We start from the raw sequence: 21,780 nt of genomic DNA on the forward strand, positions 1-21,780 counted from the left end.
ACAATTTGAAAATGCCAATCAGCCTACAACGTGTGTCTTTGGACTGGGGAGGATACCGGAGTACCCAGAGGAAGCCCCAAAGCACAAGGAGAACATGCAAATAGGGCAGAGGCAGGATTCAAACCCCCAACCATGGCGGTGCGAGGCAACAGCGTTAACCACTAAGCCACCTTTTCCTCAGGACTGAATATACTGTCAGTAATATTCTGGAAAATCATCATCTTGGAAGAGAAATCAAACCACTTTGACTCTGAAACAGCAGCGACTGACAGTGAATGCAGTATGACCCATTGTACCATTGTACATTTTATTGCCTCTTTTCAAATCCTTCTCAATTCAAAACACTTCTAAAGCCTGAACAACAAGTGCAATTAGACAGGAAGCGAGAAGCTGAAATTCAAATTCTCTAGGAAGAGGTAATTAGCTTCCCCATCCCCCTTATTCTTTCTTTCAAGTCATTAGAAGTGTGTGCAAGTAGTCTAGCTACATCATTCATTCACTATGAGGGGATCTCAGATGCTGAAATCCATCTGATACCCTTCACAGGCAGGGGGCATAGACTGCTTTTTTTAGTGAACGCAAGAATGGGTGAAGGGTGTCACACTAGGCATGTAGGAAACCTGCCCCAGCTTGCCCCATCATAACATAACGCAATCCAAACAGCCCTCTGAACTCATGCAAAGACAGTTCTAGGCCTTGTTTGGGAATAAACAGAGACGTATTTGAAGGCAGAACCCATTGCTCGTGCCTATAAGTGAGGCTCATATGATGTGTCATGCTTATAAGTGAGGATCATAAGACACAAAAGTTCCTTCTTCTGGGTTTATATTTAGAGAACCCTTGAGTTTCATGTATAGTTGACACCGGAAGGTTCATTGCAGTGTCAAGTCTCAAGGACAAGAAGTTAAAAAATTTCTGTTAATATATCCCAGGTCTCAGGGACCCATGTGTTTGCGCTTGTGCACACATGCATATACACACAGTCCCTCAGAGCATTTTGCGACCGGGGGGAAAGGGTCAGAGTGCAGACGAAAGAAGTGTGCAGGAGAGGGCCAGATGTTACCCCCAAAATGCAAATTAGCCACCACAATGATGAAATTAGGGCTGTGTGTATTTCCACACAGGATCAAGATTAGCCTATCAAGACAAAGCATAATTCACATCTTTAACTTTGAGTCACATCACACAGTCCAAAACACACAATGTCCTTACAATAATAGTCTTTAGCAATAGGTCTTTAGCAATATCAGTATCAAATTACTCATCATAACAGACTCTATAAATTATCACAATTCACAAAATACAGTAGATATAGCTATCATCTAAATTTGTGATTCAAATACATAAGTAAAATGTTACTTCTAGTCTAGAAACAGGTCTATTCATAATTATTACAGGTCACTGTGAGTGAGGAAGTGTACAAGCACCTCTTAATAGAGACACACTGTGAAAGCTTCATTCTCTTCCTCTCTTTGATGGTGTGTGTTCCTCTCTTAAACAGCATGTTAGTGGTGCTAAAAATAAACTGGGCTACCACTCAGCATGGCTGAGGCCCTTCCGCTTGGCTATATTTGTGAGACATCAGTGTATATTTTCACCTCTACTCGTGCCTGCTGTTTTTGTTCAGCAGAAACTACAAACAGAATTTCAACCTCATAATAAAGACCAAAAACAAGCCATTAAATGAATAATTATTTGCTAGTAACTTTATAACAGCTAATTAAGGTGAACTATTACTTTACCATAATTAAAAGCTAATGTTTTTTTTATAATGAATAATCCTGATTCCTAGTCATACTGAAATGTAACTTTGGTCTTTGGTCTTTTCTATAAACGTCTTATTACCAAAACATTACATCATTGTCTGCTGAAGCAATCAGTCGAAAAAAAAAAAAATCCCCACATACTTCTTGTAACTATTTCTCTTTAATGTACCGTGTGTGTGTGTGTGTGTGTGTGTGTGTGTGTGTGTGTGTGTGTGTTGTGTTGTGTTTGTGGTTGGGATGAGGTTATGAGCTCTACCATGTGCTGTCTGACAGCAGAAGCTAGCACGAGCTCAGCACCTGTTTATTCCCTCTGGACTTGTGCTCCAGGACAGCTGGTTTGGTGCATGTGTGTGTGTGTGTGTGTGTGTGTGTGTGTGTGTGTGTGTGTGTGCACGCATGGGAATTTGTAGGGGGAGTGGGCAGATGGGATCCAGCAGATTGATCCGGGAAGAAGGAAGGGAATGTGGGGTGAGTTGTGAGTGTGAGTGTGTGTGTGTGTGTGTGTGTGTTAGGGTGAATAATTGCTCAATACAAAAGGCAATGTCAATGGGTAATGGCCATGTACAAGCTGACTGGTGATAAGTCCATTGTGAATGCCTGGACTTCGAGGACTTTGGGGGAAAATGGATATAGACCAGAGAGGATGAACAAATGGATGGATGGATGGAAGGATAGGCCAGAATTTTTTTAAAAGAAAGGAAAGTACACTCGCCAGTGGTTTAAATGGAAAATTTGAATCATGGTGTGTTAATTTTATGAAGTTATTTTCCAAATTTTCTTGAGTCAAGCTGTGTGCATGTATTTTTCTGTGCAAGTGTGATATCTACAGCTAATGTGTTATTAAAGGGTTTTTAATGGAAAGATTGAGGAAAGTGTGAGGTAGGAGCAGCAGCAGAATTGTTCTTAAATCTTTCCTGGAAATGAAGCAAACAATAAAGTGAGATATTCTGCCTTCCAAGGCCATCAATCTTGTCAAATCACAGACAGATCCAAATCCGCCGTGGCACATGTTGTTTTGAGCCCCCTGCGTATGCACACTTTTCACTTCTGCTTTTTCCTTATGACCCTTATGACAAATGCAATGATCATGCAATGACTTGTTTTTGCACAAAGCATAATTCACATCTTTAACTTTGAGTCATATCACACAGTCCAAAACACACAATGTCCTTAAATAATTTTATGCTTGAAGTCTTTAGCAATATCAGTATCGAATTACTCATCACAACAAAATACAGTAGATATATCCAATCAATCTTTTCGAATCACAGACAGATCCAAATCTGCCTTAGCACGTGTTGTTTTGAGCCCCCTGCATATGCACACTTTTCACTTCTGCTTTTGCCTTATGACCCTTGACCCTTTTACCAAAAATCTCAACCGTGAAAGCCAGCTGGTCTGAGGGATATTAAATACACGGTGTGATTAACCACACACACACACAAACACACTATCCACAATACGCCATCAGGCTGGGTCACACTGTGATTCATAGGTATACAACTGAAATGAAATACTTTTGTTCATGCAAATATATTGGCCATGCACTTAAATACGCTTGGCCATTCATGTTGAGACTAAATCTTTGTGGTTATACAAACAGTTTACAATACACATGAGTATTTCTGTGTTAGTAAATTGAGCTTGATTTAGATAAACCACTAACAACTTCTAAAATCTTTGAATATAATGCAATAGCAGGAAATGGGAGTACAGGTCATAAAACTAGATATTTATGGGGTTCCTGTGAAGCAATGAGCAGCCCTAAGTCCAAATGACTCAACACTATGAGGTAATACTAATTTGCATTAATCATTTCTACAGAACACTTAAAATCCATAAGTAATAAATAGTAGTTGCTGAGATTTATGGGGTTCATGTGAGGTAACGAGCGGGCTTGGAGCCAAGTGACTCACGTCATTATTTAGTCTTGACGAAGTGAGCTTTTTAGTATTGTCAAAACCTCATGTCTTTTAACAGACAACCTCATGAATGAATAACTTCAATGTTTATACTTTTACTAGCCATTGACGGCTTGTGGGCCTGCAGCTTGCAGCTGGATTGTACATTATTCCCTATAAGGCTTGGATTGCTGAAGAGGTTGTGTGTGCTATTATTCACTGTTTGTATTGCTACTGTTATTCATTCAGGTTAAATAAAAAAGGCCAGTCTGAGGTCACAGAGGGCACACCTAGCGTAGTTCCTGGTATAGTTTAAGTGTAATAGCAGTGTGGGTTGCCCTACTCCAGGATGATGATTCAGATGTTAATGTGTACACAGGCCTGAACACAGCCTGCTGAGCTGACTGTTCTATTGTCCTCCAGCATGATACATGCTAGTTTTAGCACACAAGTCAGACTGTAGGGTTTTCTGAGTATGACAGAAACACAGCAAAGAGAATGACAGGGATTACCAGCTGCTGACTCAAACTTCACAGATACACTGAGCCATATACAGTCAGTGTCACTATGCTTATGTCACTGTGTTTTCCAAGACATTTGTTATTTATTGACAGCTTGTAGATTACATGTGCATTCTCACAGATGGAATTGTTAAAATACAGGGGAGAGACGGTATAGAGGTAACATAACTTTTGAGGAAATGGGCTTGCAATTGTATAGGGCCCCCTTGTGGTGAAGATTCTATAGGGAAAAAAGAGAGAAAATTAGCAATATTTTGCTGTTTTACATTAACTGGATATGAAACATTATAATTTTTCTAAATATTAAACCCATGTCTTAGTATTTAGTTATTTAACTAAAATAGTAATAATAAAAATAAATAAAATTAATCAGAAACTACATTAAAAGTAATTTTAAAGTTAAAGCATGAGGAATATACGTATGGATTCCCTGATGCTTTTAAATAATAATACATAATAATAAAACATTTTAAGCCAACTTGGGCCTTAAAGGGACTCAGGTGTGTTATAGCAGGAGGATAATCAGAATAGGTGCAGGTTTATATATAATGCCTGTGCCTGGGAGAAAACTTACATTTTTGACCAACATATTTTCATCAAAAAGGCCTATTCCACATTTCATTGAATCTCCTAGACACCACACACTCCAGTCCTGGGTAGACTTCCCTAATTGCTCCCCGTGACATCAAAGGTGACTCTAGAGACCCGAGCTGGGGTTGTGTGCTTTACACTGTGTATGTCATGGTGAGTTTGGGTTCAGTTTCTGCAGACCTCTGAGAGACGTACTGCTCTACTGTATTATTGGGTGTAGGCATGAGCACCAGGGCCCTGCTCAGAAACAGCCTATATTATCTATAATTAAACACACATACACACACACACACACACACACACACACACTAACAGCATTGTTAGAGCAAATAACAGAGCATAACAAGTACAAGAACAAGCTTGGCATGTCATTTACCCACCATCCCCTGCTCAGAGTGGAAGGGTGATGATTTTAAGTAAATTGCATGTTGCTAAATTACATGATTTGTGACTATAATTATGAGTTGGCCTCTCTCAAAATAAAATAAAATAAAATAAACAGTTTTTTATGATGGTGTATATAATGAACATGAAGTATCATGTAGTGCTGAACTGTTACTTGTATTAATGAAACAACATCTTTTATTAATATTGATATATTACTATAAACACCATCAGAAGGAAATAAAATCTAAAATGATGTAAAAAAACAGTTAATGTCTGTATTCTTTGAAGGCCAAGGTCTGCACGAGTACTATGCATTTTAAGATCGACAATTCTAAAATTTCTCTGTACCTACAGCATAATAATCTTACACATTCAAAGGCATCTTGGGAAAACTGGGATAAATTCACATATTTACAATATATTTTTTGAATCCATTTATTTCTGTAAAGCTGCTTTGTGACAATGTCCATTGTTAAAAGCACTGTATAAATAAAATTGAATTGAATTGAATTGAAAACTGTGCTTCAGAATAAAGACATGCAATCCATGAAACTCATCACTTGTTTCAGGATTTTGTTTTAATTTTTCTGGCCTGGAAATAGGCTCCACCCCCAGCTATAGCAGCTATCCAGGCCCCCTTTACCGTAAAGGCAATTTACAATGCAAAAGTAGTTTTAACTGAAAGGGATGGAAGTTAGTTAGAGGGAAGTGGAAGCCTTGTGTTTTTGGTTGCTATTATAATTCTATTCTTGGGCACAGCTATAATATTGCTCCTTTATATTCCTTCCATCCTTCCTTCCTTCCTTCATTCATTCATTTATCTTCAGTAACTTACAGTAAGTAATTTAGAGTTGCAGTTATAAAGTAATCTATCCTAAAGTATAATGTATAAAACCTATTCACTAAGGCACTCAAGAATCAGAAGAATCTAAATTTTAGCAGTAGATCAACTTTATATGTATATATATATATATATATATATATATATATATATATATAATTTTTAATACCTTAAAGAACAAAGTTCCTGAATTCAGTCATTATATATAAGACCATATAATCAGGACCCAGCTCATAAGTGTGCACTTGACTTTAGGTTATTTTAGTCTAATACAAACATTAAATTGAACCATCTGTAATACCTAGAAATCCTAGAATTATTTGATATATTGAATTTCTGTACATTTGCATGGATTTATTAGTTTATACTAATGGCTTTAAAATCCTTTTATAGCAAAGGATATACTTTTAACAAGTATACAAATCTTAGAGCAACAAGTCTCAAATTGGGAGCCTCAGTATATTCATCATGATTAGGAGACGTTTGGATTTGGTGGAAACATTTGCGGCGTCTGCTAGTGTAATTCAGCAGATTAAACAATAGGCCTTCTGCACAGTTATAAATCACCAGTGTATCCCTCAACTATTTAGGCTTCAGTCCAAATCTTCATGACTGGGCGCAGAAAAGGCAAAAGAAAACATATGAGGTGGCTTAGCTCCAGTGAGCATTCAGATCTCATGTTTCTTTCAGGGAAATATTGACTAGTTATGTGGCTGGAAGCCAGACACTGATGCCAGATATTGTCCTGCTCCTTAGACTAGACGAAGGTCATTACCAGATAAACTGCTCATCAACTTGTCACTAGATGGCAGCATACACTGAAAATGATAAAGAAGCTCTGAGACTCTGAGCTCTGTGACTTTTGGATGAAACCGTGACCCAAATATTATGGCTTTCTTAGAAAATGCCAGCAAGCATCATTATATGAAATAAATGGGGGTGTAATATAAATAAGAAAAGTGGTCAAAAGGTTTTAAGGCAAAAGGCATAATCTGTTGAAGACAGAAATATTGCTGTAATAACACAAGTGAATGGGTGAGAGGTAATGAGAGCCATTGCAGGAGATAACATTACATACCATACTATTTCATTTATTCTTCCTTGTTATTTTAACTGTGTTAAATAGGCAGCTTATCTTAAAATAGACTCAGAACAATGCATATGACATGGTGCTGTCTCAGATTAAATGAAGCAAACAGACATAATTTCTTGAGTCTTCCTATAATCATATTCTCATATCTCATATCTCATAGTTAACTCAGAGATTTATTGGTGTTAGTGCAGTAATCAGCTGTTTACATTTGGCCTTTTTAAATAAAATTTCAAAAGTAGAAAACTGAAAGTGAAGAAACAGTGTTTTCCAAACAGGTGAGTTGGGAGCAAAAGAATGTGAACCATATGATGGAAAAACCCTGCAATAATGGAAGAAATCATCCCTGGCTATAGTCAATTGTTGGTGTCAGTTAGACAAAAACAAATCATGTAAAAAGTAATTCAAGCCTGACCATAAATAAATATCGAGGTAAATGCTTTTATTGTTCAGTTGCCCTGACAAAGGGAAAGTTTCAGATATCTGTAAAAAACATTTTTGTTGTATTGCAGCAGCATCACGTATACCCTATATTTGTGAAGTATATGTTTCAGGCCCTTTTTACCAGCTTTGTGTGCATGAACATGTGTATTTATCAGATCTCTTTACTGTGGATTAAATCAAGTGTTCAAGTCTTTATTCATTTTTTCATTCTTGAATGTTATTGTTAAAGCATTTTAAAAAGACATTTTTAATTTGCTCACTTTCTATATAGAGCCTTTAAGGGACAACCAAAGACTTGACAAGTAACTAACTAACTAACTAACTAACTAAATAATAATAATAATAATAATAACAACAACAACAACAACAACAACAACAATAATTAAAACAACAACAACAACAATAAAAATAATAATAATAATAATAATAATTATTATTATTATTATTATTATTATTATTATTATTATTATTATTATTCCTTTCAAAAGTGATGCACGCAAAGCTCCACCTTGTGGACAGTATTTTGCTTCTTAAACTGTATGGCACAAGTAGGAGTGTGAATGAGCAAATGAGTGAGTGTGTCAAAGGAGTCTGTCAGTAAAGGCTTAGTCCTTGCATTGTATGCTTCAAATCTAGAACCCTATGCAGTACACCTGCTCGTGCAAAACAGGGAACATCTTAAGTTTAATTATTAGTGCAGGCATGTAGCAAATAAAGTGCACATTTGGATATCCTGTGTGTGTGTGTGTGTGTGTGTGTGTGTGTGTGTGTGCATGATAATGTTTGGAATCAACAAGCGTGTTCGGTTGAGTCCAGTGAAAGTAAAGCAAATGGGGAAATGTCTGGCTGCATGAGGATGCTCAGTGTAATGTGGAGCCAGTCCGTCTGCCGACCAACTGCCCTCCTGAAGACACAGGAACATCCGATCCTTATCCTACTGCAGTGAGAGCGGGAGAGAGGATGCACTCACCTTTTGTCAGCTCCATTCTCAAAATATCTTAATCAATTTCATTATGTGTGATATAGAGAAGCATGCAAATGTTTTCTAATACAACATGGGCCGCAGAATACTTATATGTGTTGTATATATCTAAGGAATACTCCAAAGGAATACTCCAGCTTTAGAGGGACTGAAAAAATTCTTTGCATCTAATCTTATTTTGATTCCAATTCCTCTTTCTTAACAAAGGAGATTTTCCCTAGTTCTCACAGTGACATCCAGAAACAACCATGAGTCCAAGATTTTTTTATTATGTAAAAGATGTGATGCCAGTCAAGCTCACTATCAACTACTCTTGATATTATTATTATTACTATTATTTAGCTTTGAGAATTACAAGCCAAGTTAAGTAGAATTTGATTTGAATGCTTTGATTTTTAATAGGAAAAGTACATTTAAATGTAACATTTAACACAGTGTAACTGTTTGGGGTTTATAAAAGTCGGGGAATAAAACACTGTAAACAATCTGTAAAAATCATAGTAGAGATTTACCTAATATTTGAATATTTATGTAAGTGATGTAAGGTTTAATATAGCTATTAAACCTTCAGAAATAACTTTCATGATGTATATACATAATATATTTACTAGTTTATTTGTGTAATTGGATTATGGATATAAAGAGAGAGCGAGCAAGAGAGAGAGAGAGAGAGAGAGAGATCAAGCTTAAGTCTGCACCTCAGTAAGGGAGGGTTCCCATAAAACCAAGGTTAAAGAGCATTTCTGAGTGTGTGTCTGTCCGGGGAGGCTATTAGACATAGCTGGCCCCAGTGACTTTTCTCGACTATCTGCATCAGCTGGATCTGATCAATGCCGAAGCCGAGCAGGAGAGCTTTACTGGGTCCAATAGCCCCCATATTGATCTTTTCACTGCAGAGATATTGACAGCATGCACAAAGCAACACTGTGTGCACAGAGGATACCATTCAGACTTCCTGAATTTATATTTATACGTTCCAACACCAAAAAATCGTATGCAATTGCTAACACTCAAAATCATAGAATGGAAAGTAAAAATATCTTCTGAGGCAACAGCTAAGCCGTTTACAGAAGACCTTTTCCAAGGATGGGGGTGGACTTCAAGCCAAATGATTTTGGGATGTCCGAAGGAGTGAGAGATAAAGAGCGAGAGAGGAGGGTTGAGCCGAGAGAATAGCAAGGGGGAAGAGAAATGTTCTTGGCTGACTTTCAAGAGCAGAGCCTGAGGAGTGCTGTGGTTGAGAGCTGTTGAAAGAGTGGGCTGTCCCGGCCCAGTCTCTCTGTCTCTCTATAATTACCACAGCGGCTGACAGACATAGTGCTTAAAGAAACAAAACAGAGCCTGGATTAAGAATAAACACCAAATACAAGTATACACAGTGGACGTTTACCATGCGGAAATCTATATATCATACTCCAGGGCGTATGACATTCTTAGATACACATGGGTTTAAAATGCTATCTGCCGAAGGGTTATATAGGCTGGTGAAGGATTTATCTGGATAATGAGACAGAACCAGAAAGATACATTAAGATGCAACACATTTCAACAGGCAAGTTCCCAGACCTGGAATTAAGGCAGTACATGACAGTAGCATAACTTGCAGAATCAGTGGCTATACTATGGATTAATGGTTGAGGCCTCAACAGTGGCCACTGGTGTAACACACAATTTCACGGCAATTACTGACTTACTGACTGACTGGATTCCAACTGAGTGACTTTACGTACACTTATAGCTCTGCTATCTCATTCAGTATTTTCTCTTGCAGGACACATTTGGCTTTTGGGCCATATAGGAGTTTCTCTAAACAGAAAGAATGCTATCACTAGCCTAAACATGTGTAGACTAAAGCTTAATGCTGAGAAGCTTTCATACTGTTTATTGTATTCATGTAGAGATTGTAATCCTTGGGATAAACTGATGGAAATATTCTGATCTGTATAACATATGATCAAGCATTAACAGAGTATTCATCACTAGCATGTTTCCTCAATACATTACATTTTACAAGTTAGTGCAATCCTAGTCAATCCATTATTATGTGTTTGGAAGTATCAAACCCCTACTACCAGTCAAAAGTTAGATAGCTAAGGGTTTTATTTGTTTTGTACTGTTTTCTACTATTTTAGAATAATAATGAATACACTAATACTATTTAAACAAATGAAAACTATTTTTAATCTCTATTATAAATTCTTAACAGTATTAAGAATAGGTCTCGGCAAGGAGCTTCACCCAGTAGGATTTTCTTGAACTTCCCAAAACTGCTTGTTTAGGGAAACGAGTGGCGCAAGAGAAAAGCATTCACACTATTGTTGGGTGATCGTTTAAATCCCAACAATACCACAGCCATCTATGGTCAGGAGCCAAGCGAGCAAAATTGGCCTCTGGTGCTCTCTGGGTGGGAGGAATGGCATGCTCTCGTTCCCGTCAATCACAGTGATACTAGCCAATCCTGGGCATCTGTGAGCTCATGTATGTGGAAGAGGGTAGACAGCCTTTTCCTCCGATCGTTTTACACTATCCTGTGACGGAGCATCAGCACAAGTTTGAAAAAATGCAGTTGGTTGGAGGAAGCACGTTGGCTTTCACCCTCCCCTGTTTGTAGTTGGCATATGATAGGGAAGAGCTGGCTGGTGGGTGGAAAGTGACAGGTAATGAAACTGGGGAGAAAATGCAAGAAAAAAACTACTTGTTTTAAGTGAAGACTACTTTATACATGGGCTTCAACTTGACTTCTTTCTTTTGTCTACCGTATGCTTTTACAAAAAATGTCTTTGTAATAATTTTTTGTAATCACGAATGTCTTTGAAATAATCTTTTTTTTTCTTACAAATAATGACTAAACTGGAAAAACATGTAGAACATGATTTTAAAAAATGATGGTTTAAGCCGTGACCTCAGGAGAAAATTATTACTTGGCTGAGAAAACCCCTTTTGAAAACTGTGTTATGGTCTGGAGTGCATATTTGTGTTTACGTGGCTATCCTGTCAGTCATTTTATAGACACTCCTTCACTTCTCAATCTGCTAAAATGCTAATACTGCTTATTATGAAAAAAAAAGGACAGGGACTGCACTTGTGAATCACTGAGCTGGATTTTGGGTGTTTATAGTGTTATATAATGTGCTTGAAAGTGATGTCATGATAATCCTTGCTAATGCTAACTCTAGTTGAACCACCGCTTTGTGTTCATGGGTGGGAAAAGGGGACGGGTTCAAAGAGTAAAAAAAAAAAAAAATTCAAATCTTGTTCAGCACCACCTACTTAACCAATAGAAACCTAATCTTGACAAATTTTGAGGAATCTTACCTAATACACCTTTAAGAAACGTGTATTCACTGTATTGTGTCCACACTTAGTAATATAGTATACTCGGCACAGGGATTGGCTTTTCATATCCAATAATTGCAATACAGAGCCTGTTATTCAGCACTGTTATTCAGGGATGGCTGTTTTCAGCTGTGGTGTAACTGGATGTGAATTAAAAAGGCGTTGACCTAATATAGTTCATTGTGAGGTTACAAAGAAAAAAAGCCTAGAAACAGACCATAACACTGTATGGAACCTAACATTGAGTGCAATATAATTTTTTTAGAGGGCTACTGTTAAATACTGAGCTCCTATATTCGTGGGAAAGAACCAAACAGGGTTGAAATTGAAACTGACAAAATTTTCCTCTGTTCAAAACAGCAAAGTAAGTATTAGAGGAAACGGCAGGCAAACACAACCGTCCCTCTTCTCCACGAGGTCTTTTCCAGTGTAAGGCACAGACACAAACCGTGTGAACGTGCTAATTTTCCTTGCCTGTCTCCACAGTCATAATATAGCATTCATGGACCTGAAGAATGCGTCTGGAGGCTGGGAGGCCAGGGCATCGTGGCGCATGCATATAATGTGCATGTGGCTTTCCGAGAGCCTTGTTTTAAAAGGGATGAGGTGGGGCCGGCCTGGCTGCTGAATAAGCCAGAGCAGTCGCCTTCCAGAACAAACAGAGGCTTTAAAAGAAAACGTTGCCTTCCCCCGACCCCGGGTGCAAGCCCTTGTACTAGACCTGCAGCTTAAAACAAGGTGGGTTAGAGTTCAACACAGTGCATATGAATGCACGTACGACAAACCAAAACTGTGAATAAGGACAGCTGACACTGAAAATATCTGAGGAATACTTTATTATCAATTTGTCCACGGTACTTAGTTTTTTCTGGATATTGATCGTATATGAAAACTATACACCAAAACCAGGGTTTCTGTACACATCCGTTAGTAAAAATGGCAAAGATTCCATGTGAGCATACAGAATCCAAAGTGCATCACCTGATCATCTTGTTTTTCCTCATGTCCATATACACATTGCACCATACATAAATAATTACACTGTAAAAAGGACTCATTATTTACAAGTATAATGTCCTTTATATAATATGTATATATAAAACTTTATATTAAATCTAGATAGATTACATTTTGGGATTGGGATTGTGAATGTATTTGTGTGCCTGTGTGTGTGTGTGTGTGTGTGTGTGTGTGAGAGAGAGAGAGAGAGAGAGAGAGATAAGCATGATTAAGTAAATGGGCACAGTGTGTGTGTGTGTGTGTGCTATCTGTGGTTGTTGAGCAGAATCTCCAGCCAGCAAGGACATGACGTGACAAACTGTCTTGAGTAGCATGGCCCCCAGCCTTTAGCAAAGCTGATCCTCACACTGTTTGGATCGTACGGCCCTTCCGAGTGCGTCAGGTGCCCAATTTGGCATGACTTCTCGTAGTCGAAAACCTTAACCGAGTAGCCTGGCATCACCCTCGTGACGGTAGGGCTGCGGCAGCGGGGGAGCTCCAGGGTGGGTGAGTTGATGAAGACGGGGTGCTGGCTGCGGTTGTAGGCCCACACGCCATCAGCCTCTCGGCTCAGCAGGATACCGTGGCCGATCTTGGCGCGTGCACGCTGAACTGATGAGCTGGCGCGGCCCGTGTTGGGCAGCAGGCCCAGGCACAGGCCCGTGCCCTGAGGTAGGTCATAGAAGATGGTGAGGGAGGAGTCGTATACCGGATACAGGCGGCCCACACGCATCCGGTGCTCCCAGTAAGCCACGTTACACCAGTGGGTGCGTCCAAGTGAGGAGGGAGACGTGCTGGTATCTGCAAGTAGGAAAAAAAAAAACAGATTTGCAAAACGTGTATAAGGGAAAGAGTGGAATCAGCATGTTGTATTTTATATTATAGAACATCAACACTGATAAAGATGCAGCAGAACAGCCAACCTGTACTTGTGATAGTGATAACAACAGAATGCACATAAAGTCCATCCACATATTTCTAATAGTTGTAGCAAGTAGTCGTATTGTGAAATATTTCCGAAGGGAGTACTGAGTTCAAACAAGAACAGACCCACAAATCTTAGCCAGGACGATCCAAAAAATTAACATTCACTAGACACTAGGAAAAAATCCATATGTACCAGTTAGTTAACTATCAAGCTTACGAATATAGTAGCAGCTAACTCCACTACATTAGCAATAAAAAGTGTGTATTATAAAATAAAAACTCCCTCATTATAGTCCTTATCATATGAAGTTGTAGGAAGAACTCCTGCTACATCCAGTCCAAAATGATGGGTAAATCTCATGAATGGAACTAATACTAATAATACAGATCTGATATAACCGTCATATAACAACATCAATCTAAGCCAAATACAAGCGATAGCATCATTCTCGCATCACTCCTCAAATCAAGCCCTGGCTGTAAGTGTAGATTTTGTAATGGCGGAATCATGATGCTGCATTTTTTCCTAAATCAGAGAACTCTAATGCAAACAGTGACATCCATCAAAACGGCACATACATGCACAATATTGTTAGTATGGTAATTAGTTGCATGTGTAGTTACAACAACGACTATATACATGCCATAGATTTTTATTACAATAAAACCACAGGCATTAGTATGCAGGCTTCTGAAACATGACAATGCCGCTCTGAAGCATTACATCAAATGTTCCAGTCACTTTCATGTCGATCCTTTTTTTGCTCTTATGCGGTTACGCTGAGCGGAAGTGCTACCTCATTTCCTTACAGTTTTACAGTTCCCTTTGAGAGGGATTTGGAACTGAAGAGGCACTGGTTCCCACTAAAAGGCCCAAATCTGTCATCTCTACCTCCAACACATACACACACACCCCTCCCTGCATTCCAGCGGGCCACTCAGGGGCCCTTCTCCCCCTCTGAGGGCCTCCATTCAGCTCCCTGACAACTCGTGACCTCCTGACCCCCCAGCCGCCAGCCTATCAGCTCTGATTAACTGGCACACAGACTGATGGCATTATTTTGCTTCACAGGCTCCATTGAGGGGGAGGATCTAAAGGCCCGGGCCTGTGGCGCCATTCTGCTCACACTCTTCTCCCCGAAGCAGCCGGAGAAGCACTGCTAATGAAACGAGACTGGTTTAAGGAAAGTGCAGGAAGGCGCACTGACTCCACTATTGATGATTCTTTATGACTCCAAGTGTAATATGAGGAGGAAATAGTACTGGCCCTAGGTGTAAATATGGACAGTAATTAATATATGCATGTGAGTGAGTGTGTGTGTGAGAGAGAGATAGATAGAAAAAGCAGAGCAGTGTGGTAAATCACGCCATCAATTTCCTGAACTCTTGTTCAGGTTTGACCAGGAAAAAACATAAATGTTTTGAAAGACCCACTTCACATTTTAAACAGTTAACATTATAAAACAGCATTTAAGAAAAAAATTAGCCTAACCAGATAAACCAGTCCTGCACTCCTGACCCTGAATAAAGCTGGCAAACCTACAAAGCTTATGATGCGAAAATCTACGACTTTTATCTGCATTTTTTAAAAAAAAAAACACTTGTGAAATATACTATGTAATAAAATGCTGCCGCTAATTTTACTTCTTTTTTTCACTTTTTACATCCAAATGGTTCACAGAGTGTGTATTACTATTCAAGATGCTCATGGGTGGTGAGGCATGTACGCCCATCAGAAAGAGGTCTGAGCACAGCTAAGCCTAAACCAACACCGCCAAATGAGAGGAGGAGGGGAGCAAAGCAGTGCTGTGTGTCCTGCTGAGCCAAAAATGAGATCTCCCTGCACAGATTAGACTCTTCCAGCATGCTGGGCGAGAGAGAGAGAGAGAGAGAGAGAGAGAGAGCGAGAGAGAGGGATTTCTGAGGAGGGAGAAACATGCAAAAGCCAAAACCAAAAATGCTTGCAACACAACTGCTGGCTTGACAATGCAATGAGAGCTATTTTTGCTATTCTGGACCAAAAACAAAGTTCAGACTGTTGCAGAAGTAAGACACTGTTCCTTTTGTAACTCATTTTTTTAAGGTATGATTGCGCTTGGAAAGGTTAAAAGTACCAAATGCCCTCTGTTGCTCTCTCCACCCTGCATTTTAGACCAGTGGACAACGTTAGTGGACAGTCTGAATGGATTTTGCCAGCAGTGGCAATTATTTCTCAGCTGGTTGCCCCTTTCTGAACTAAATTTAGCACCGATTTTCTTTTTATTTCAAAGTAAGATTTAGATCTTATACATGGCAGCTCTGTTTCTAATATAGAAGACGCCTCTAGAATACGTGCATGGTATTATGCACTGGAATGGCTTTATTTTTCAAGGTGATACGTGATAGAAGTGAGCGAATAGACTGGATATCGATCCAGCCCTCAAATGAAGAAAACGAGCTATGTCAGGATGATATAAGGCAGACGCTTCACAGTGTCACAACACTCAACTCAGAGAAAAATGCTCAATCAAACACACACGCACACACACACACACAAACACACACACACACAGAAAATCAACACTGCACCCCCTCAACTGAACAGAAACACACCCTTAACCGTCTCCTCCACTTTTCCAACAACTGATAGAGTCGTCCCTTGTCGACATCTGTAAAGAATCTCTGCTCAGACTGGCAGGATTTCATTAGTTAAATTGCGTGTTGGCCTGCGCTCAGTCAGGAAGAGGAAAAGCCACAGCGAGCCCTGTAATTTAAACCTTATTTTAAAATGCGACTGGCTGGCTGCGCCGGAGCCTGCGTTGCAAAACTCAGCAGGAAACAACAACATGCAAATAATGGAGCAAGAGCCATGTGTGACACGCCAAAAGAGGATCTCGTTCCTTGTCTTCAGACCACAAAAGGCGCGGTAATTATGCGGTGCTCTGAGACTTCCCACTGCTGCTGGAAGCAGCGAGGCCCGCGCTCACAAAACTGCCCATTGTTGGTCATAATCTAATTTACAAGGAGTTGCGCCTCAAGTCTGGACGCCGGGAAGTGTGCAAATGATGTTGAGGAATCTTTTCACTGCTATAAAGAAGTCTTAAAGAGTTCAACTAGATTAGCAACCTGGAAAATGTTTAGCTGTTAAGCTTTTGAACTGGAAAGCAAATGGACATGCAGTCCAGGAGTGACAAAGCCATACAAAGTCAGATGTAAATTATGTAAATAATACTAACAAAAAAAAGCGAGTATATGCTAATTGCAACTTGGTCCAACTTGCTTCTACTCATTACTCATGTTTACTTTAATTCTCTCAACTTCCTCTAGGGGGTGAGCTTCCCAGCAAAACCGCCACAGAGCTCACAGAATACATCTTATTAATTTACCCATGGCTACTAACAATAAATAATAAATTTGCAACTAGGAAGCATTCAAAGTAGCAAGAATTATGCCTTCCTCATCAATACAAATGTAAAGAGCACTCCAGCATTTCGCAATGTAATCTCCATCTATTGTATCTGTAGTGTGTGATTACCATAGACAATTTTTTCAAAAAGAATGTTTCCTTGTACAAAGAAAAGAACAGAAAAAACTGTTTACTCGAAATGTACTTATGATGGAAGTCTAAGGATAGGTTTTACGAATTGCACAAGTACAACGAAATTCAGATTAAACTGTTAATAAACTTTTATGTGCAAGTCATATTTTTTGTAGAACGCTTTCATGAATTGTAATTTAAGCTCTAAATCGGGATACTTTTTTGTCCTTTAAGAGAGGAATACTTTTTCCGACAGAGAATCTGTGGATATGTGTTAACCGAAGTGATTGTAAAACCTTCAGTACAGAGAAAATAACCAGAATTACTATTTACTGTTTTGCTCCAGTGTTATGTTGTTAAGTTGGAAAAAACTACATAAGAACCTCTTTAGTAAGACATTTGCTCATGTCTGGCTCATCCAAAGACCTTTATAGTCAGAATTTAAAGGCTGTAGATTTAAATTAATTTTAAACCTTTATTGATGGAACTAGCATTAGACTTCCCTTAAGAGTGAGTTTTGATTAATCAGACTCTATATTCTTTTTTTTTTCAGTACAGGTAAACAAGGGGAAAGTATTGTCCAGGATAATCACTCACATGCTCCAGATATGGTGGATGGAGATTATTACCAGTAACCCAACACATAAGATATAGAGAATCATCCAAGTCAAATACATAAGCAGCGAACATCTTATCACAGCCCTGGTTGAATGGTATTTCACTGAAGATTAGAGTACTCACCTGAGTGACCCCCGGATGTGCTGCTGGGTGATCCAGTTGCCTCAATCTCAGTAAAAGGCAACACCGGGTGTATAGGAACTATAAAAGATAACAAAAAAAGACTATAAAAGACAATGAAAAATAATATTTCTGTCATAGGCAAAACAGAATACTGTACAAAAGCAATGTATGTCTAGTTTGTGATGTTCTTTCTGTTTAGTTTTTGGTTCTTTTTTTTAAGCAAATGACTCAAAATATATCACAAACTACTATACTTTCTATTATACAGCAATAAAGTGAGTGATGATGCAAATGACTTACCCAGAGACTCCTGTCCTAGTTTGGGAGAGAGCTGTGAGTAGGGAGGAGGCGGCGAATCTAAAAGGTAAAGAGTTTACATTAGAACTTGCTTTCTATTCAGCATCCAAAACCTATATATCTATCATGATTTGTATCACTAAGCCACTAAGACTGCACCAGGCGTGAAGCATCCTGGGCTGAACCATAACATAATAGCAAGCACAGAGCCGTGGATGTCACCCGCTGCAAAGCATGCACTGTCTGGTTGAAATTTTTTGTTTTGAATAGTTCCTTAAAATTGTTTTGACAATTTGTGGACTTGACCATTTCTCTAACACTGAAATAAAAAATGACATTATTTACTGCAAAGTGTGACAACAGTCAAGTCACCACTAGTTCACTTCATAAACTGTTTTCAGATTAGAGACTCTTCAATGGAGACATACCTGCATTACGGTGCATTTTCTATGCTAGTGTCTATTTTGCATGCAAAAACAATTAAAATGATTAATATGTCTACCTATTACATATCATTCCTCTTTTACTTACATTTGCACATGTCCAGAACTCTGTTTATTCTATACATAATACATATAATTTGCACATTGCACACATGTATTTATTCACCAATTTATATTCTATCATCTATCTATTCTTGCCATATTTTTAACCTTTTCACAGATTTGTTTTTAGCTTAATTTGTGTTAATGAAGCAATTGCTGGGTTATGTTCCTTGTAATTAAAATCCTTCTTGGCCAATGAAACCCTGATTCTGATTCTGTCTCTTTTTCTTCTCTGTTGGCTCGTAAGAGTGTTTACAGGAACAAATTACAAATTAAATGAGAACTAAAGCTCTAAAGGACAAAACTGCCATTGAGAATAACTCCACATTACACTTCTAGCATTCAATTTTTAACAAAAAGGTCATTCTATAAATAAACAATATGCATATTATTTCATTGTCACAAGAACAGCCGTAACTTCTTCACTTGCTTATTGGGTAGAAGTATGACTCAATGTGAAGGAAAATTTGGTGAGTGCACAAAATTAGGCTTGTCTTTTACAGTCCAAAATATGGAAAACCTCTAAATAACTGATCTCATGAGAACTACTACACCCTGCCTGGGCAGCAGCCCTGAGAGCTGCTCTGTGCGCACTGACTGTGTGTTTTTGTGAATAACAGACTTGAATGAGGAGTAAAAGAACTAAGCGTCCCAGTAGGGTAATGAATTGGGAGTTCCACTTCCTGAACGAGAGAGTGTCACAGGCCAGCTCCTCTCTCTCTCTCTCTCTCTCTCTAATTCCCACCATGCAAGCGCAGGATTGTGCAAGATTGTGCAAGATCTTATAAGAAGTGATGGACATTTCATATAGCCCTGCATGTGCTCGCACCAATTTTTCACTGAAAATTTAAGCCTGTCTGCAAACCTGTCACTCTAATTTTGAAGCGAAATAGAGCTGAAGTTTCATAAGACCCCTACATGAGGCTTTATATATGTGTATATATATATATATATATATATATATATATATATATATATATATATATATATATATATATATATATATATAGCCTATATAGCCTCATGTAGGGGTCTTATGAAACTATATATAAGGGCACATACATCTTAGGCCTCTTGCTGCATTGATGCCAATACATTTTGTGAACTGACAATATACTGTACTGTAAATTTTAGTAGACTTGTAAGTTTTTTGCAGAAGCCTTCATTTTTCCCCCCAGTACCCTCAGACATTTGATGACGCCATCATGATCCTGAAGGATCCTTTGCCTCGAGCATCCTCACCTGGTCCACAAAGGCGGCTGTAATGATAGGGGTTGCAGCATGGCACCTCGTCGCCTGGCGCCCTGAAACTCTGACAGCAGCACAGCGCTTTGAGCGGGGAGGCGAGCTGCAGGTCAGGCCAGCGGAAAAACCTACACAGCAGGTATTGAGGAGATGCAGCACGACCTCCAACATGCAGCTCGGCCTGAGGAGCTACAACACAACCACCCAACACAGCGCCTTTAGACTCCACTGCCTCCAACAAGACGCCCAGAGGTTTCTCCTTCAACTTTTTCAGGAGTGCATATGCACACCTTTGAAGTTCTTGCTCCAGTAATGTTTTACGAGTTCTCGACTCTGCAGCACTATGGTCTCTAATCTGCCAGTGATCAGAAAGGTCACTTTTGCTTCTGTGGAGGTCTTTAAACCAACAGCAGGTCACTGTCCTGCTGTCGCTCTCCTCCGATGGAGGGAGTCCACGCTGCTCCTGGACACACATGTCCACCTGGATGCCTTCTTGCTCTAAAACAAGCTCTGATCCTGCACTTTCCACCAGAGCCAGGGTGTCGCTGGATCCCCCGGAGTTTCCCACAGCCGCAGGCTCCGTTTGGGAGATGTTCTCCGGATCGTCGCCGCTCTTGCTGCCTCCATCGGCCTCCTCTCCGTCCGCGATCAAACGGCTTCTCCAGAGTCGCCGAACCAGAGCGCCGCGTCTCGTCCTGAACATACGACACCTTAACCGCTTCTCATGCGCGCTTTTTCTGTGTGTGTCCTACGTCTGTTCCCGATCCCGACGATGCTCGTGCTCGTTGTCCGACATCAAGGCTCCGTGAGCGCCGTGCACTAGCCTAGACGCACAGCCGCGGGCGCATTCCTCCTGGCCGGAGCACAACATTAGACTCGGCGATCGTGGCAGTTTTGCAGCAAAGTGGCGGCGCTGTCACGGCGCATTAGTGCCAACAATTAAAAAAAAATCAACAACAACAACAACACGGTGATGCGTGCAGCAGCTCTAAGTCTGCAAAACATGAGCATAAGAAAGTTGATTTATAGGCTTGCTTGAGTCCTCTGCATTCCTGCACAGCCGTTAGATTCACATCCAGAAGAGGATCCACACACTCTCTTGATCAGCCAAACCTCGATCACCTATAGAGCTGTTTTAGATCGGTACAGGCGCGTGGACAGAGCAACTCGGCAACAAACCCAAAAGTAATCCTTTCATGGTGAACAGCTCCATCCTCCATCCGCCAAAAAAAAATTCTTCATGCAACGGAAACATCCATTAAGTCTGCGCCAGGAAGACTTGCCCTTTAAATCCTTTCGCTCCGCGCAGCAGCGATCGAGATGAACGGGATCCTACGATTGTTCCTTACGCGCGCGCTCTCTCTCTCTCTCTCTCTCTCTCTCACACACACACACACACACACACACACAGCGCGCGCGCACGCACACACACACACACACACACACACACACACACACACAAGTGTGCGCGCGCGGTCGCGGGGCCCTTGCAGGAGCGCGGTGGAGTCATTGGCTGTTTCTCATCATGTGCTCGTCTAGACTCGGTGGCGGCTGCGGGGCGCGCGGGGTGCTGCGCAGGCGCGGTGTCGGGTTTCCGCACACTTAAAGGGGCCACTCAGAGCACTGGAAAACCTAAAATTGCAGTAAACA

The 21,780-nt window shown here is 39.9% G+C and overlaps 1 protein-coding gene across 1 annotated transcript; it reads right to left on the reverse strand.

Annotated features, from left to right (window-relative positions):
• Positions 1-12,678: 12,678 nt before the first annotated feature.
• On the reverse strand, positions 12,679-21,522 carry smad6a (SMAD family member 6a). The gene is made up of 4 exons (XM_034299833.2): positions 20,128-21,522; positions 18,344-18,400; positions 18,044-18,121; positions 12,679-13,659 (listed from the first exon to the last, which is right to left on the reverse strand). The coding sequence occupies exons 1-4, from the start codon at positions 20,831-20,833 to the stop codon at positions 13,124-13,126; spliced, it is 1,377 nt and encodes a 458-aa protein (XP_034155724.2). The 5' UTR covers positions 20,834-21,522; the 3' UTR covers positions 12,679-13,123.
• Positions 21,523-21,780: the final 258 nt, after the last annotated feature.

This window comes from Pangasianodon hypophthalmus, chromosome 25, assembly GCF_027358585.1.
Source record: "Pangasianodon hypophthalmus isolate fPanHyp1 chromosome 25, fPanHyp1.pri, whole genome shotgun sequence".
Lineage (NCBI taxonomy): Eukaryota > Metazoa > Chordata > Actinopteri > Siluriformes > Pangasiidae > Pangasianodon > Pangasianodon hypophthalmus.

What these genes read in the sequence shown, in the direction of transcription:
- smad6a (XM_034299833.2), bottom strand. Translation starts at nt 20,833, where the DNA reads ATGTTCAGGACGAGACGCGGCGCTCTGGTTCGGCGACTCTGGAGAAGC. An exon ending in CAGCCGCCTTTGTGGACCAG is followed by an intron (nt 18,401 to 20,127) that starts GTGAGGATGCTC and finishes TTTACCTTTTAG; the next exon opens with ATTCGCCGCCTCCTCCCTAC. An exon ending in ACTAGGACAGGAGTCTCTGG is followed by an intron (nt 18,122 to 18,343) that starts GTAAGTCATTTG and finishes TATCTTTTATAG; the next exon opens with TTCCTATACACCCGGTGTTG.